The sequence below is a fragment of the Lactuca sativa genome, chromosome 3, assembly GCF_002870075.4.
Source record: "Lactuca sativa cultivar Salinas chromosome 3, Lsat_Salinas_v11, whole genome shotgun sequence".
Classification (NCBI taxonomy): domain Eukaryota; kingdom Viridiplantae; phylum Streptophyta; class Magnoliopsida; order Asterales; family Asteraceae; genus Lactuca; species Lactuca sativa.
The window spans coordinates 45,405,957-45,423,467 of record NC_056625.2 but is presented as its reverse complement, the minus strand read 5'-3'; the positions used below and the strand labels follow the sequence as shown (position 1 = coordinate 45,423,467).

Genomic DNA, 17,511 nt, shown 5'->3' with positions numbered 1-17,511 from the left:
TGTGGATTGAAAACCCTATATGCTCACCAGGCTCCCAAGCCTGACCCACTCAGTTTTATTTGTATTACAGGAAGTGGCGCGAGGGCATGAGATGGATGAACCATCAATTGTTTTGCTTACAAGTCTGTATATGTTTATATTTGTTGAATGACTTGTAATGTTATCGTTTATGCTTATTGGTCTGTATCGGAACATGACACCCCGAGTTTTGATTATATAATGAAAAATACATTTCTTTTATGAAATGCTTTGGTAAACATTGTTTTATCATGTTTTGTTTTTGGGAACAAATTCCGCAACTCTTTCAAATCAAAAGGATTTACTCTGAAAATATTTTAAAAGCATAAATGAAAAAAAAAACGGTCTTTTCTGGCCGAGATTTTAGGGATGTCACACATTGGTGCCATGAAGAGGGAGAAAAAGTTAGTAGGGAGACTCCCAAGGACTAATTTGGTTAGAGTTAACCTTCCACCAAACGACAATGATTTTGCCTTCCAGGATGTTAACTTTCTGTTAAACCTGTCAATTACATGTTGCCAATTTTTCTGAAGGTTCATGTTGGCGCCTACCGGTACTCCAAGGTACGTAAACGGGAGAGATGCAGGCTGACATCCAAGTGGGGCTGCCATTCAAGATATCTTACGCAGCCCCGAACAAACCCCGAACACCCTCGATTTGTGGAAATTCACTGTAAGTCCCGAGGAGATATGGAAACAACGAAGTATTCGTGTCAAGTTTTTGATGTTGTTTTCAGTCCATTCCCCTATGAAGAGGGCATCGTCTGCGTAAAAGAGGTGTGAGATCGTTTTATTTGACTTTGGGATTTTAAGACCTTGGAACATCCCTTTGTTGCAGGCAGCTTTCATTGCTATATTGAGACCCTCCATAGCAATTATAAACAAAAATAGGGATAGGGGATCTCCATGCCTTACCCCTTTATCAAGTGAGAATTCGTTTATGGGAGAGCCATGTACAAGAACTGGTGATCTGGATGAAGTCACGCAGCCACGAATCCAATTACACCATTTCATACCATACCCCATTTGCTTCATAATTGAGTCAAGAAAACTCCAGTTAACAGAGTCAAACGCCTTATCAAAGTCAACCTTGAAGAGTAATATCTTCTTTTTCATCTTCTTTGACCAAGAGCATATTTCATTTACAATCAGAGGACCATCAATAATGCTTCTTCCATCTACATACGCAGACTGAACTTCATTTACAGTGAGTCCCACCACCTTCTTGAGTCTACAGGCTAACACCTTGGCAATGATCTTATAAAGACATCCAATGAGACTTATAGGACAAAAGTCCCCTAGGGATAAAGGATCTTTGACCTTAGCCACCAATGTTACGAATGAGGAGTTACATCCTCTTGATAATATGCGAGTGTGTTCAAAATATTTGACGAAAGCGAATATATCATCCTTAAGCATTTCCCACTGATTTTTGATGAATTTGAAAGTAAAACCATCCGGGCATTGGGGCTTTTTCATTTCCACAAGCCCATATGGCTGACTTGATCTCTTCAAGTGTGAAAGGTTTCTCCAGGTTCCCGCTATCCTCTTCAGAAAGGGTCATAAACTGATTACTGATTAGTTTAGGCCTTTTGGGCCAACGTTCCTTGAATTTTTGTTCAAAGAATCTAAATGCTTCACCCATAATTTCCTGCACATCTGTCGACCAAGCACCGTTGATTGTTAGGCCATATATGGTATTTTTCCTGTTGTTATTGTTCACATGACCGTGAAATAAACAGGTATTCTTATCCCCATCAACTGTCCATCGAATACGTGATTTTTGTTTGAGATCAAGGGTTGCCCATTTCTCCAACTCAATAATTTTTTGGTTCCCATCCTTATGTTGATTCATCTCTACAGACGTCAAGGTTCTTGATTCAGCTGCCATATCCAACGAGTTAACAAGCTTTTTTATCGGATATAACTCTATTTTTTCTTTTGAGAATGAGGTGAGTCTCCATTTCTTCAAGCATTCTTTGAGATGTTTGAGTTTGGCAGCCAGATATAAATCAGGGATACCATATCCCCTAAAACATTGCAAAGCATTGTCTACGACCGTATTGAAATCTGCTCTTTGCATCCAACCATTAAAGAATCGGAATGGCCTGGGCCCAAAATCACCGAGATCAGTGGAAAGCAGTAATGGCAGTGATCAGATAGCTCTTTTGGCAGGGCAGTGACGCATGTATTGGGGAATTTATCAGTGAAGTTTGAGCAGACTAGAAATCTATCTAATTTGCTTAATTTTAACTCATGTCGACAGAAATAGGTAAATCTGTGACCTCCCATCTTGACTTCATAGAGGTCTGCTTCGTGAATAAATTGATTGAAGCTTCTGGCACTGGATTGACAAATTTGCGAGTTTATTCGTTCCTCAGGGTACCTCACCACGTTGAAGTCTCCAAATATTATCCAAGTTCCATGTTTTTCATTTTTTAACCTGCTTATATTCTCCCAAAGTGTTCTTTTTTTTGAATTCGAGTGAGGCCCATAAACGTTGGCAAAAATAGTTATTCCTTGTATACCCTTCCATTGCCCAATTGTGATTAGGAAGTACCTGTTATTGATAACCTAAGTGACATTGAAAAGGTTTTTGTCCCAAATGCTTAATATACCACCAGATCTTCCATTGGAATTATCAGCTGCGTAACCGAAGTTGTTGGAGTCCCAACATCCTCCAACATCAATGTCTTCTGCATTCGTTAGTTGGGTTTCTTGAATTCCAAAAAAAGAGAGTCGATGTTTTATTTTCAATCTTCTGGCCCACATAATTTTTAGGGTTTCCCCCATCCCCATGATATTAAGTGACATCCAATTCATTGGAGTACTGTGTTAGCTCCCACATCACCAAGTACTTCTGCTAATATAGGATTGTCCATCTCTATGTCGAACCCCAATTTCTTACCAATAATGGTTGTTTTTTCTGCTTCAAGGGAAGAGGAGACGCAGTCGCTAAGTTCCTGGTCAGATTTGATATGTGAGTTTTCCATGAGCCCCCGATTAAGATCAATCGAGGGTCCAGCTTCATTGTCACCCATCGGACCAGCATTTTCATTGGGAGGGGGCACGGGGGGTACAGATGTTTCATAATCAGTCTCCGATTCAAGATCAGCCATAGGGCGTATGTTATTTATGGAGAATCAAGAGGTGTCACCATCTGTTCTACGTCTTTTAAGAGTGGATCCTCCAATGTTGAATTGGGGGAGAGAGTTAGACTGCAGGTTTACCAAATTGTCGATCCAATTGGATGAGAAAGGACCAAAGCATCCATTATGAAGGAGCCCAATGGGCTCAGTGATTCGTGGGAGCCCATTATCATCAATTTTCCTCCCTTTCATCCATTTGACCTAATTCCTCCCTTTGACTATTATTGTTGACAGCCACTGTTGCGTATTTACTGTTGCATTTAATTGGAGTTAATTCCCCATGAGTCTGTTCGTATTCTTCACTAGGAGGGATTTCTGCATGCACCGGTTGCTCTTCTCTAGGAATATCTCTCACCTGTGTAGCTTCTGATCTTCCATCTTCGACACCGTGGTTGGTATCACCGTCGGCATCGCCAGCGTCAGTTTGATCATCCGCATTTTCCATCTCGATCTCTCCTTCTTCAAGATCATTGTTATTTCCTGGAATCCAAGTATCAGAAATTCCGTCATCTGAATCCATGTCTTCCTCAGTATTCGAATCCTCAACATATGGGTTAGATATCGAATCAAACTTGAATGGGAACCAATCTTCATCAAACTCAATACTTCCTATCTTATTCAGGACGCCCATTAACGAAATTGTAATTTCTTCGTTTATTCTTCGCTTGATCCTTGTTAGAATTTCGATCTTCACATGGGACATATCCACATAGTTTGGGAGATCATCGTATGGGGCGATGATTACACCATATTGGGCAACGATGGCAGAAAAGTTTTTTCCCTAGTACTGTAAAGGTAGCCCAGTAATCCTAATCCATGCAATACGCTCATATTTCATCGTGCATTCATGTTCCCAAGGCTTCACCCATTTCATGTAGTCCTCCCATCTTCTCCTGTTTTCCACGAAATCCTTGGCCTCAGTGGAGTCTTTGAATACAAGGAGGATCTTGATTCCCCCGATATACTTAATCTCGAAGTTTGGTGTCTCCTTTAGATGCATTAGAGATCTCATATGGCCAAGATGGTCAAGGGATATTGCTTCCCCCACCACCGATATCTTTTGAAGTCTATGGCTTGTTTCTGTATCAGGTGATATGGTAATTATATGAGGGGGGGGGGGAGATGAAACCTGATCATGGTGATGATGCAACAGTCTATGGCGAGCGACCTCCGCAAACGTTCTGGCATCCCGGAAATTCTGAGTTTGATTCCCGTTGGAGACTCCATGTTCTCTTCTATTATTACTAGTTTTCGAGGCCATAGTACCTCGAGGATGCTTTTCGATATTGATCGCGAGTTTTCTCCCTTTGTGTGTTACGCCATCAATCTTCTTTTCTAATGCAAGTTTATCCTCCACATCTAGAAACCTGATGAAAAGATAGAATTGTCCGTTCTTCCCCTTTTTGCCTGGGTAGTACATGTCCGAAACATTGCCATACCGAAGGAATTCTTTCCTTATCTCCTCCCTGTTAACATCACTTGGAACGTTGGAAACAAAGTATGTGGTCTCATTGACTGTTCTTGCACCAGTGCATTTCTTCTTCTGCCAGACTTCTATCCACTGCCTCATGACCATAATTGTTTACTTCCCCTATAGATAAAACTTTGATTCGGTTGGCAGGTGCTTCACGATATGATGCAATTTTCCAACAAACACATAACTAAATAAGTATATTCGAAGGGGAAGAGTTTCATAAATGCTATTTACTTGCTGCATTAAATAGGAATGGATGTGAATGCATGCTTAGTAAATAGTAATCATTGATTGAATAATTAAAAAAAGTCAAGATTTGATTACCATTGAAAAAAAATGAAACTACTTTTTTTTCAATTCGCCTACGAATAGATGCAACCTGAAGAAAGAAGTTATAGTGAACATCACAATAGGTTATATGAAATGATATCAAACAAAGATTTGGAATGTGAAGAAATTGACCCAATTCCTACAATTTTAGAAATTTTTTGACTTTTTTTTCAGTTCGCCTCAGAATAGATGCAGCAGCGATGACTGCATAAAAAACAGAAACCCATTAGCAGTTGCATTTACTTGGGCATTTCGACAAACAGTTGCCATGCATTATCTATGTATTAGAAACAAATAAGAATAAATAAGTAACAGAATTGAAGGATACCTTCAAACAGAATCCCAAGAGACCAATCAAACTCCATAATTGTAACTTTTTCATCAGCATAAGTTCATTACAAATTTTTGGGATTCCCCTGGAAAATACCAAATATTGATGGTAAAGGAACTATTGAAACATTTAAAATTCAGAAGAATCTCATCCATTTTGCTCTCTTTGAAATTGAAACTCTCACACCGAAGTGGCTAGAATTTAAACCCTCAACTATTTCAAGAAAAATGTAGGAACTATATAATCTTTTGTAGCTAACTGTGGTTGAAGTGTCCCATGGTTGGTTGACTTAAGTCTAATTTTACATATAATCTAATTTGTCTCCTTTCATGGTCTCTTCAATTTTTCTTATTAAGATGTCCATGTGAAGATAAGCCACAACAACAACAAACAAAAAGAAAAACACTGATGTCAATATCAATGGCTCTGCAAGCATGGAAATTTGCTGAAAGTCACAATAAACCTGCAAAAACAACCAACCAAGAAAATGTTAATGCACATTAAAAAATTAGTAAAAGAAAACAAAAAGTGGAAGATTATCGAAATCAGTAAAAACATTATTAAGTTCATGCTGAATCGATTCATTCTTTTTTACCATATCCCTTCAATTCATCAGTTTACATATACTCATATTTAACTTTAGATTTAGCTGTGTACCTTGCTATTCACCCACAACTGATCTTCAAAGAAGCCAGTGCACGAAGCCCAAACCAGCCGAGAAGGCCAATCTATAGTCGACAAAGGCTCTTCTAAACGATGGTGAGAGAGTAAAGCAAGGAGACGGTGGACATCTGTAAGCAGCTTCGATCGATTTGTGACGGTGGTGATCGAAAATAGCGGTGAATAGAGGAAAGAAGGAGTCTGCAGCCTGAATCCGGTGGAGAAACGGAAAAAGGGTGAGCCGGTGGAGACGATCGATTGATTGTGGGATGTTATTGCCTGAGAAATCCATCGGAAGCCAGACAACAACCCTAAATGAACAGATAGGTGGTCGATTTGGTATTGCAATGATGGGTACTGATAGAAGGGATTCCAATAAGTTTAGAGAGACATGGAGGGTAAGAATCACGTTGAAGGGATACAAAACGAAAAAAGAAGCGGTGGAAGCTCTATGGATACAATGGCGGTAGGAAGAGATACAATTGAGGGTGAGTAAGCAAGGAGATGCAAAGGGAAGAAGCCACGTATCTGTTGGGCCAGAAGCAGCGGGGGTGGAATAAAGGTCGGAACTAGGGGTGTTCGCGGTGCGGTTTGGTGCGGTTTAGAGTTGAAACCGCAAACCGCACCACACATGCGGTTTAAGTTTTTTGGAAACCGCACCACAAAATCTCTAAACCGCATTATGCGGTACGGTTTCATGCGGGCGGTTTGTCCGGCTTATGTGCGATTTATGCGGTTTGATAAGTTGTTTCAATTTATAATTTTTGTTGTTATTCATTCCATTTAAACACTTTCAAAATTTATTAATTATATTGCATACCCTTTAAAAGGCATAGATATTGCAAACAAAAAAACCACATAATGTTTTGTTAAGTTGTTATGACTTATGAAATTTGATATCATAGTCTTTTAAGCCTTTAATTACCATATTTAACCATTGTGATGTAGAAAAAAGTTATTGGACAGTATGAAGTATTTGGTGATTGGAAACTTATATATATATATATATATATATATATATATATATATATATATATATATATATATATATATATACACACACACACACACACACAAACGACGTGGTGCGGTTTGAACCGCGAGTTGGTAACTATAAACCGCAAACCGCACCGCATAGTGCGGTTTGACAAAATTACAAACCGCAAACCGCACCACGAAATTCTAAACCGTATTATGCGGTGCAGTTGGTACGGTGTGGGCGGTTTGTGCGGTTTATGTGGTTTTTTGCACACCCCTAGTTGGAACCCAAATAAAAAAAAATGTGGACTTACTTTTCAAAATTAACTATTATATAAATTTTTTCTATTTATAATTACGATTTTAGTCCCATTTTATATTTTAATGTTATATTTTTTATTCTTTACGTAACTTTTTATGTTATTCGTTTTTATTAATGCTACTTTTTATTTAAACATATTAAACACTTATGTTGTTTGGATCGAAACTTTATTTTGCTATTTTTGTAATTTACTTGATATAGTATAATCGTCATCGTGCTATATATAAATTATTGACATCTGTAAATCACATTCTATATAAAAATTGTAAAAGAGTTATCTCGCTCATTAAAGTTACGTTTTGGCCCTTACATAATTTTTTTATAGTTTTCGTTTTTATAAATAATGTTTAAGAAAATCTTTAAACTTTGGTCTTATTTATGAAAAACTATGATTATTTATTTTAACAGATTATTATAAAAACCTACAGAATCTTTACATATTTAGGAATTTAGACGGTAAAAAGTTCTTATCGGAATACATGAGTTCTTTTTAAAATAAAATAACTTTTTAATGGCTTTTTCAAAAACACCACAAAAAACAATCTATATAAATTGTCAACATGATTTGTTTAAAGAAATACAAAAAGCTTTTTTTTTGTTTATACATATTAGGCATAGTTTAATGTGCATATTAGACATAGTAACTATGTTGATAGTTGTCTTTAATTTTCACTCACAGATATTATCCATGTAGAGCTGATATTATCCATGTAGAGCTGCATTTTCAATATAATGAGTTTCTATAGCATCGCGTGGATGGTCCAAACCCTGATTTGTAATTAAATATTCAAGGCAAAGTGCATAAAAACGTCATGATTTGCTAGTTCTATTGTTTAACCACTTATTTATTTATTTTATTTATTTATTTATTTATTTATTTATTTTTCAATCTAAACCGCCGTATTTATATAAAAAAATCTATGGTGACCCTTAATTTGCAGTTCCACATATTGCCATTACAAAGTGACAATTTTTGGAGCAGAGTGCAAAGACGGTCCAAACCATCCAATTTGCACCGAGTCTTAAACGACATATATTTGACAATGTTTTAAAAATCGGTTTAAATCAACCGATTGAACCGGTTCGATTATGAACCGGGAAGTGAGCGGTTAACTATCATCAGTATTACCTCGATTTCTGAACCGAATTGAACCCACTGATTTTTTGGAAAAAACCCGGTTGAACTGGTCAAACAGTTAAACCAAATAAAATACATAAAAAAATCATTTACATAATAAATTTTGGTGATTTTTTTTCAAATCTATTTAGTTTTCTCTAAATAAAAACGTATGGTAATGTTATAAAGTTTTTTAATGTGTTTGTATTCATCTAAAACTGTATTTTGTTTCGGTATTATATTTTATTTTATTTTTAACATATATGGATTGATGTAAAACACTAAAACCTATGATTATGTGTTTTTTTTAATGTATTTAGATTTATCTACAACTTATTTTTGTGTGTATTTTTAATGTTTCAAATTCATGATTTATATATGTATGTATGTGTAGGAAAATAGGAAAAAGCATGAAAAATATAAAAATCAGTTGACCCGGCAGTTGAACCTGTTAAACCGGGATCCAGTCACAATACCGGTTCAACTAAAAAACCGGTTTTTAAAACATTTATATTTAGTCCCTTACAAACTTGAAAATGCTATTATACTATTTTATTTTATTTTATAATTGCTAACATCTGATTAATACTTTGATAATAATAAAATAGAATAAAATAGAAAATGGGCTCTCTCTCTCTCTCTCTCTCTCTCTCTCTCTCTCTCTCTCTCTCTCTCTCTCTCTCTCTCTCTCTCTCTCTCTCTCTCTCTACAAAGATAAAAGAACTCCAAAAAAACAAACCTACACCCACCCCAACTCACTACTACGATCGTCTTCTTCCCCACCTAAACCTACAACTTAAACAACACATACACATCCATTTAAAATTAAAAAAAGACACATATGTGCATACACACTCTGAAAATTAAAAACATGCACACTAAAAACTAGGGGTCTGTCCAATTTAAACCGACCAATCCAATTACAAATTACCCTATGAATTGTACGTCCAATTACAATTGGATTAGATAGTTATTAGATCACCCTGAAAATACAATGGCTAATCGAACCAACCAAACCGATCGCATGTTCATCCGATTGGATATATGTAACATCCACTTTTAGAGCCTAGTAATTTTAACCGCTTTTAGTAAAAAAAATTGGAAAATATAAATAAAATAAATAGTTCAAATACAAATAATAAAATGAAATTAAAACGATAAATAAAATTATAATGCCAAGTGGAATGTTTATTTAAGTGACAAAAATCGTTTAAAAAGAAATACTTTGAGAAAAAGGTTAAAAGTATCAACTTGGTAAAAACATAGGTTTGACATAAGGAGTTGAAACAAATGACTAGTGAGGGTCTAAATGTCATACATTGTGATGGTAAGGGACCACAAGTGTAAAATATTAAGCAACTAACTTGTATGGTGTCAAATTGTAAGAAAATAAAAACATTTGGGACCAAATGTGAAAATAAGAAGTTATTACACGTAAACTAGATGAATCCTCACCAATTTGATTTGAGAGATACAATCTAGTTTGCTTATGTGGAAGTAGAGCTCAAAATGTATTGATTCTTCTGATTCCTGCCGTTCATTCAATATGGCATTGCATATTCTCGATCATATATTCATATAGTATGAGGGTTTCGACGTAGTTGTGAACTCCAAAAAGATGCTACTCACCATGGATATCTAGACCATTTGGATGCTCTAAGTTTTGATCATATGCTGTAAGTTCCTCCTCATAATCATCCTCATGTGGTATTGATAATATTGGGGAGCCATTTTTTGTGAATCCTAGGAGAGAACTATTTCCGACATCTATGTTGAGAAAATGAGTAAAGGTCTCTTGGTTATCCCGGAGAATATAAATTTCATATGTGGTGTCTTGAGTAACAACTCCCAGGGACCCTGTTACATTCATAAGAAAAATCAAATGACCGAACTTACGGGAAAAGTCAATTGACCAAAATTGTTCATTTGTCACATCAAATGACACAATGACATGATGTCCATCCTTTCCTGTCGCGCTCCGCTCCAGTAAACAAATGTCTCTATTACAATCGAGCTCCACCATGAAACGTCTAATCCGTCTCTTAGATTGATATCTTTCTTGATCCTTGTCAAAACTTCCAAACCAAGAGTGTAGATCACACAATCTTTATTGGATATGATCATGGCTGCAAAAACCGGTCTAGGCGGCCGATTAATCGGCGCCTAGACGCTTGGCGGCCTCCAACCGCCTACGAATAAGGGTTAGAGGGTTAGGCTTATCGGCCTTGGTCAATATCGGTCCAAACCAGTCCAAGTCGGACTAAATCGGGCCTATTCGGACTCCAAATCGAACCAAATAGCTCTTATTGACCAGCTGGCTCAAAGGAGCAAGCTAGCCCAAAGCATAACTGGGTTTTGTTTTTGAAGGAGTCGACTCCCCTTTTATAGAATATGGTTTGCTTCATCTATTATCCCACCAGCGATGTGGGAAACTTTAACCCTCTATACCCTCAAAACTGCTTCCACTTCCAACTCGACATGATCCTTGTTGATCAATGATCTGATTGGACCGATGATTAACCCTCTACACCCTCGAACTAGTTTGCTTCTTGCTACATCTTTAATATGCGCATTGGCGGTGACTTCATCATTACAAATCCAATGATTTCATACTTCGATTTCATCGACAAAGGACCGACGATTTCATACGTCGTTTCTGGGAGAGTTTGAGTGGCTGTAAGATTACGACCACAAAGAGATGAAACATTGGGATTTAGATACATTCGAATTTGATGACTGTCATCGCAATTTTGGTTGTTCTCGTTCTCAACCATTGTGACCTATCACCATTGAACCTACAAGTCTTGTGCTCCTCTTTGATTTCACGCAGATATGGTGTTGGATCGGTTCTTTTTTTTGGTTTTACGCAAATAGTATACAATTGATTTCACTCAGGTTTTCTCCTTTTCTCGTTTTTTCCATGTATTTTAACCGATTTTGTTTAAAGCATTGAACCAATTCTATTTCAATTATAACTGCATACCTTCTTAGCTGTTGATCTAATGGAAAATGTTTGATGAAATCTAGTTCCATACCTTCTCTGAGTTTAGATTGACACACACAAGCTATTTAATGAAAATCCTTAAAGATTTCATTGTTGTATTTGGATTAAGAACAGGGGTTGTTTGGTCATTTGGACCTTGAACCATGTATATGGAATATGAATGGAGACATTATTGTAGAGGTAGTGGTAGTCGTACTAATTTTAGCAAAGAAAGTAAAGCTACCATAACTCTTTCCTCTTTTAACCATAACAGGTATGTTGTTATGCTTTAATATGTAATGTTAGTACATGGTAAGAATGTGTTTATGATATGTCTCAAAGATCTTTGTCTTATTGGGTTGTATTCTGTCTTTGTTTCTAAGGTAGATAGATCACAGCTCTGTTGGTTGGATGTAATGCCCTAACTGATCTTTCTTACTTCATCGTTGGCTACATGTTTTTTTTGAAAAGAAAGATAATGATATAGATTTAAATGCCTTTGAATTTGATTTATTTCACAAGAATACTAGAAAAAGAGTCAAACCATGTATTTGAATTGTTCTTATTTACTCATATTCTTATGATTAAAGTTATATTTATTAATCTTTTAATAATTAATGGTCCCCGATTTTCCTGCCTAGCTGATTAATCCCTTGACCCCAGTCCATCGATTAGCCTACGTCGAACGATTTCTACAACCTTGGATATGATCCTGATGATCTTTGGGTTTAATGTGGTCGGACAAACACCAAATGTGTTAAAACATCCCTTACAGTCATCTTCACCCACACGCACAACTAATGTCTTCCTTATTGAGGGATTCCATAGTACAAACATATTTGGTTGATTCACATCCATCAAACCAAAGATCCCAAAAGAGCTTCCTACTATTACATCAATAGGTAAAAGCAGTGGAGGAACTACAAAGTCATACCTCTCATCATATTCGAGATTCTCAGCATCCCTAAACCCAATGTATTCTTCATAAGTCCCATTCACAATAAACAACTGGTGTTACTTGATGTGGCGGAGATTGGTGTGAGCAGCAAGGAAAGAAGGTGTGTCGATCATGGCCTTAAACTTTGTTGAAACTGATCTGCATCTGATGACGGACCTAACAGGAGCCCTTTTCATGATTTCAAATTCAGGATTCATTTTTTATTTTGACCACAACCGATTAGCAAATGATAATGTCAGTTACGGTATAACAAACCATGTAATAAATTTACATCAAATTCAGAAATCGATCATTAACACATCAATAATCACTATATCAACTTCAATTATACAATTACAAACCGTATGTCTGTTAAAGATCATCACTAGCTCAATAAAGCCAATATTATTATATAGAAGAAGTTAGAATGTTCTAGAATGATCTGGAAGATTCTAGAACATTATGGAAGACCATGGAAGATTCAAGAATATATTGGAAGAGTCTAGAATACTCTAGAATGACATGGAAGACCCTGGAAGGTTATGAAACATTCTAGAACACTATGGAAGACACAAGAATGTCTTCACTTATGTAGGACATTATAGAACATTTTAGAAACATATAAAAGCTTGTAATAGATAGAGAATATGGTAGACAGTTCTAGAATAGTCATGAATGTATGTAGATCTAGAAACTTCCTATAAGGAGGTGGAAACACCTATAAATAGGTGTGGAGCTCATTTGCTCCAATCAATCCCAACATCCAAGTATCCAAGAAAAGCCTCAAAGAAAACACAGTGTAGTAGTCTCTGAAATTGCAAGTTCTTCTAAAGTGTCTTAATAAAAGTATTGTTGTTTCCCACACAAAGATTCTTGTTCGACAATGTCCCCATCAGCCTACTTCCGTTTGAGATCAAAAGCAACATAGCACAAATAAGTTCCTTCAATTTATCAATGGAACGCACACACAAACAGTGAAATAAATATCAAATTTGTAAATCGACAATACGAAAAAAAATAGTTTCAAATGTAATCCTAGGATGAATACTTAAATCATAAGCTCACCAACAAGCAATCAAATGAGAGTGCATTCACGATAGATCAACACTTATCGATTTAATAAAAAAATCATATACAAAATTTCAATTACAATTTGCAAATTCACTGAACTAGCTATCTAGGACTAAAAATCAAGTGGAAGAACATCAGGAATCACAATAAATCAACAATCGAACACATGAATTTTGATTATGCATATACAAACTCTATAGTACATTAGCTCAAAATCACACACATGATGTCGAGATGAAATTATACCTGCGAAGAGAAACGAGGAGACGTACAGGAGCAAATTGATTTTGAAATTGTTTCAAAGCAAGTGTTTCCCCATGTTGTTGTTGAAATCTAAATCAAAAGCTTCAAATGAAAATTTTGAATCGAAAAGGGTTCACTTGTATACAAATGTCGGACGTAGTAGAAGTTGTGTTTGTCTATGAATTGTTATGTCCACCAATCAAATTCAAGAAAATAAAATGGGACAAGAAAAATCGTGGGAAACAAGCAACTCCACTACCATGCCCAGGAGGATATGGGATTTTAAAACGTTGGGCATACAAAAATATCAAATACTTATTTTTCCTAGTCAATCAATTTTTTCTAAATACCAATAAATAAAGTATATTACGTTTAAGAAAGATTTCAATAGGCTTGTGTTGTTGAATGAATTGGTGAAGGAGGCTTTGCACTTAGAAGAGATTGTTTCGGGGACTAGAAAAAAATGTTGGGTATATTGATATCATGGTTGATGACTTGCAAAGCAAAGTATGTATGTGTATGTATACATGTATGTATATGTTGACTGATTATCTATGTGAAAGACCCACACTTTCATAATTGAAACATTATTATTCCAAGTTACTCCAAAACATGTTACATGCATATATATTTATAAACAATATTTACATTGATAGTTTGATTACAAAAGACTGGATACAAATCGACTAAGTTTTAGTATATTACAAAGTGTTATATCTATTGTGACATCACCAATTTCACAGCCAGAAAAGACCGATTTGTTTATGTTTTGTTTTTAAAATCAGAGTAAGCTTTTAAAGAAAACAGTTGCGGAATTTGTTCCCAAAACAAAATATGATAAGAATTTATCAAAGCATTCCTTTAAAGAAATGTATTTTCATTATATAACAAAATCTCGGGATGTCATGTTCCGATACAGACACATAAGCATAAACAGAACTTACATTTATTTACACTAATGATTTATATCTCCTTTAAATCTCTCTGTGAAATATGTCTTCGTATCGATACCTGTGATACAAAGAAAACTGAGTGGGTCAGGCTTGGGAGCCTAGTGAGCATATAGGGTTTTCATCCCACAATGTTATATCATATATTTATAAATATAGAACATTCAAACTTGTACATTTTCACCATATAAAGGCAAATCTTATCCCACCCCGTCGATTCTCACAACGACACGATCTAAACTCTCGTATCTAAAATTTTCCTCTTTACCTGATCCCTACTCACGAATCTAAAGCTAACCTTTTCACCCGATCCATACTCGCGAATCTAAAACTAACCTTTTCCTCTGATCCATATTCACGGATCTAAAACTACCTTTTCACCTGATCCATCCTTATGGTTCTAAAACTACCTGATCCATACTCACGGATCTAAAACTACCTTATCCATACTCACGGATCTAAAACTAACCTCCTGATCTGATCCCTACTCCCGGATCAATAATTGAACCCATTCCATACTCCCGGAATACGGACAATTAACTATACCCTAATCCTGATATGATCCATACTCCCGGATCTATAACTATGCCCAATCCATACTCCCGGACTAGGGACAATTAACTTACTCTTAATCCATATCTGATCCATACTCCCGGATCTATAACTGTGCCCAATCCATACTCCCGGACTAGGGACAATTAACTTAGTCTTAATCCATACTTCCGGACTAATACCAAGTTTATCTCTTTACTTGATCCATACTCTCGAATCTAAAACTAACCTCTTGGTCTAATCCATACTCACGGATCTAAACTAATCTCTTGATCTGATCCATACTCACGGATCTCATCTACCCATGTCCTACCCAACATATTTGTAGTTACAAAATAAATATACAATTTAACTCATTAAAACCTATATAGTTTATCCATTCCACCAACATCTCAAATAAACAACAATATATAAACACATAACACGTATTTCATAGCAAATACTTAATATATATATGTGTTAAAGAAAGTGACCACACACTCACACATATAAACAACAATATATATACACATAGCACGTATTTTATAAAATACTTCATATCTATGTGTAAGATGAAAGTGACTATACACTCACTTGATCAAAAGATGATCGGGCAGCACTACGGCTTGTAGAAGTAGTATTCTTCGGTGAAACCGGGATCTCTTCACACACCGAGTTTCTCGCGGGCAGAGCTTCGGCTCGGAAACTCTTTTCTTCTCGGGATCTTCGGGCTTCAGGACTTGCTTCGGGTCTCGGGGTTGATAACGGGGCTTCGGGGGTACTTCTTTGCATGTAATTCGATGTAATATGAGAGAGATATGAGAGAATGAGCAACCAAACTCGGCTGCCCATCAAATCTATTTATAGGGCAAAACTGGCCCTTGCCACGTCGTGGGATCCTTTTTCCACGTCGTGGGCTTGGTCGTCATTGCATACATCATTGCAAGTTGCATCTGGGGGACTCCCGGATGTGTCAGAAGACTTTCCACGTCGTGGTCTCTGACAGTTTTGGGGTTTCGCACCCCGAACTTCAGAAATTCATAACTTTCACATACGAACTCCGTTTTCGACGTTCTTTATATCGACGCGAAGGTGAGATTATGCTCTACAACTTTCATTTAGACTCCATTGGCTAATTTTGACTTTATTTTTAATATATTATAATTATATTACTTATATAATATATTTAGTAGGCCGGCACAGGAAAACTCCGTTCGAAATTCATAACTCCTTCATCTGAACTCCGTTTTCGTTTGTCTTTTTATCATTGGACTACTATCGAAGAAATCTTCGACTCTCGTTTAGATCACTAAGGATAGATATCTATCTACCTTAAATTCACTATTTACGTCGCGTTGGGTCGCGCTGGGTCATGTCGGTTTTGTCGCGAAACTTCGACAGGTCATAACTTCTTCGTTATAACTCGGATTTTGGCGTTCTTTATATGCACGAAAACCTTGTGACATATACTATAACTTGGTTAAGATTAATCCTTATAAATAATATTCCATCAAAAAGTCATTTTTGATGCTTATCGTCTCTAAATTGACTAGCCCAGATCTACGGGCGTTACATCTATTACATAACTACCCAGGATATTATACTTTTATGCATACATGATTCTAAATACAAAAGTAATATTATAACTATTCTAAACCTTCCAACAGTATACGACTATACTAGTTACTTATCTCTTTCAATTTGTTAAACACTAAGAGGGGTAAGCGGTGATGCTTAGTGAGTTCAATAATAGATACAATATAACGTTATGTCATATATATACTTCAATATGGCAGAAGCAAAGGGAACAAGGAAGAAGGAACAACAAAGGTATATGTGAATCATGCGACAAGCTTTCCATATCAATCAACGAGACATAACAATTTCAATACTTGACATTCATCAATAAAGCCTCAGCCCAAATGGCACAGAAGAGATACACTTTGGTAGATTTCAGGCTTTTAGCCCTATCTAACCTTCTGTCAATGTCATAGAATAGAAGTTCACTGAGTTCACATCGTGAACATTGTGTTCACGTTGTGAATGCAGTCAAATTCTCAAAGTTTGTGCTCCGAACTTCAAAAGTCCATATCTTTCGCATACGAGCTCCGTTTTTGACGTTCTTTATATCCACACGTAGGTGAGATTATGCTCTACATCTTTCGTTTAGACTCTGTCGACTAATTTTGACTTTATTTTTAATATTATATTTTTAACGGGCTGAGACAGGAAAAGTCCGTTAAAATTTCATAACTTCTTCATCTGACGTCCGTTTTCGTCTGTCTTTTTACCGTTGTACTACTATTAACGAGACCTTCGATTCTCGTTTAGGTTGTGTCGGCTAAAAATCACTCGATCTTTATTTCGAGTTTTTAGCTGTCTACTGCTATACCGAAACTCAGAAAAATCATAACTCCC

General features: G+C 36.2%; 1 protein-coding gene across 1 annotated transcript; it reads right to left on the bottom strand.

Annotated features, from left to right (window-relative positions):
• Positions 1-1,428: 1,428 nt before the first annotated feature.
• Positions 1,429-2,100, bottom strand: LOC111912315 (uncharacterized). The gene has a single exon (XM_023908040.1). It carries the CDS (start codon positions 2,098-2,100, stop codon positions 1,429-1,431), a length of 672 nt encoding a protein of 223 aa, XP_023763808.1.
• Between the last annotated feature and the right edge of the window lie 15,411 nt (positions 2,101-17,511).

Bases quoted from the DNA above. Each gene is read 5' to 3' on its own strand.
- LOC111912315 (XM_023908040.1), bottom strand. From the start codon at position 2,100: ATGCAAAGAGCAGATTTCAATACGGTCGTAGACAATGCTTTGCAATGT.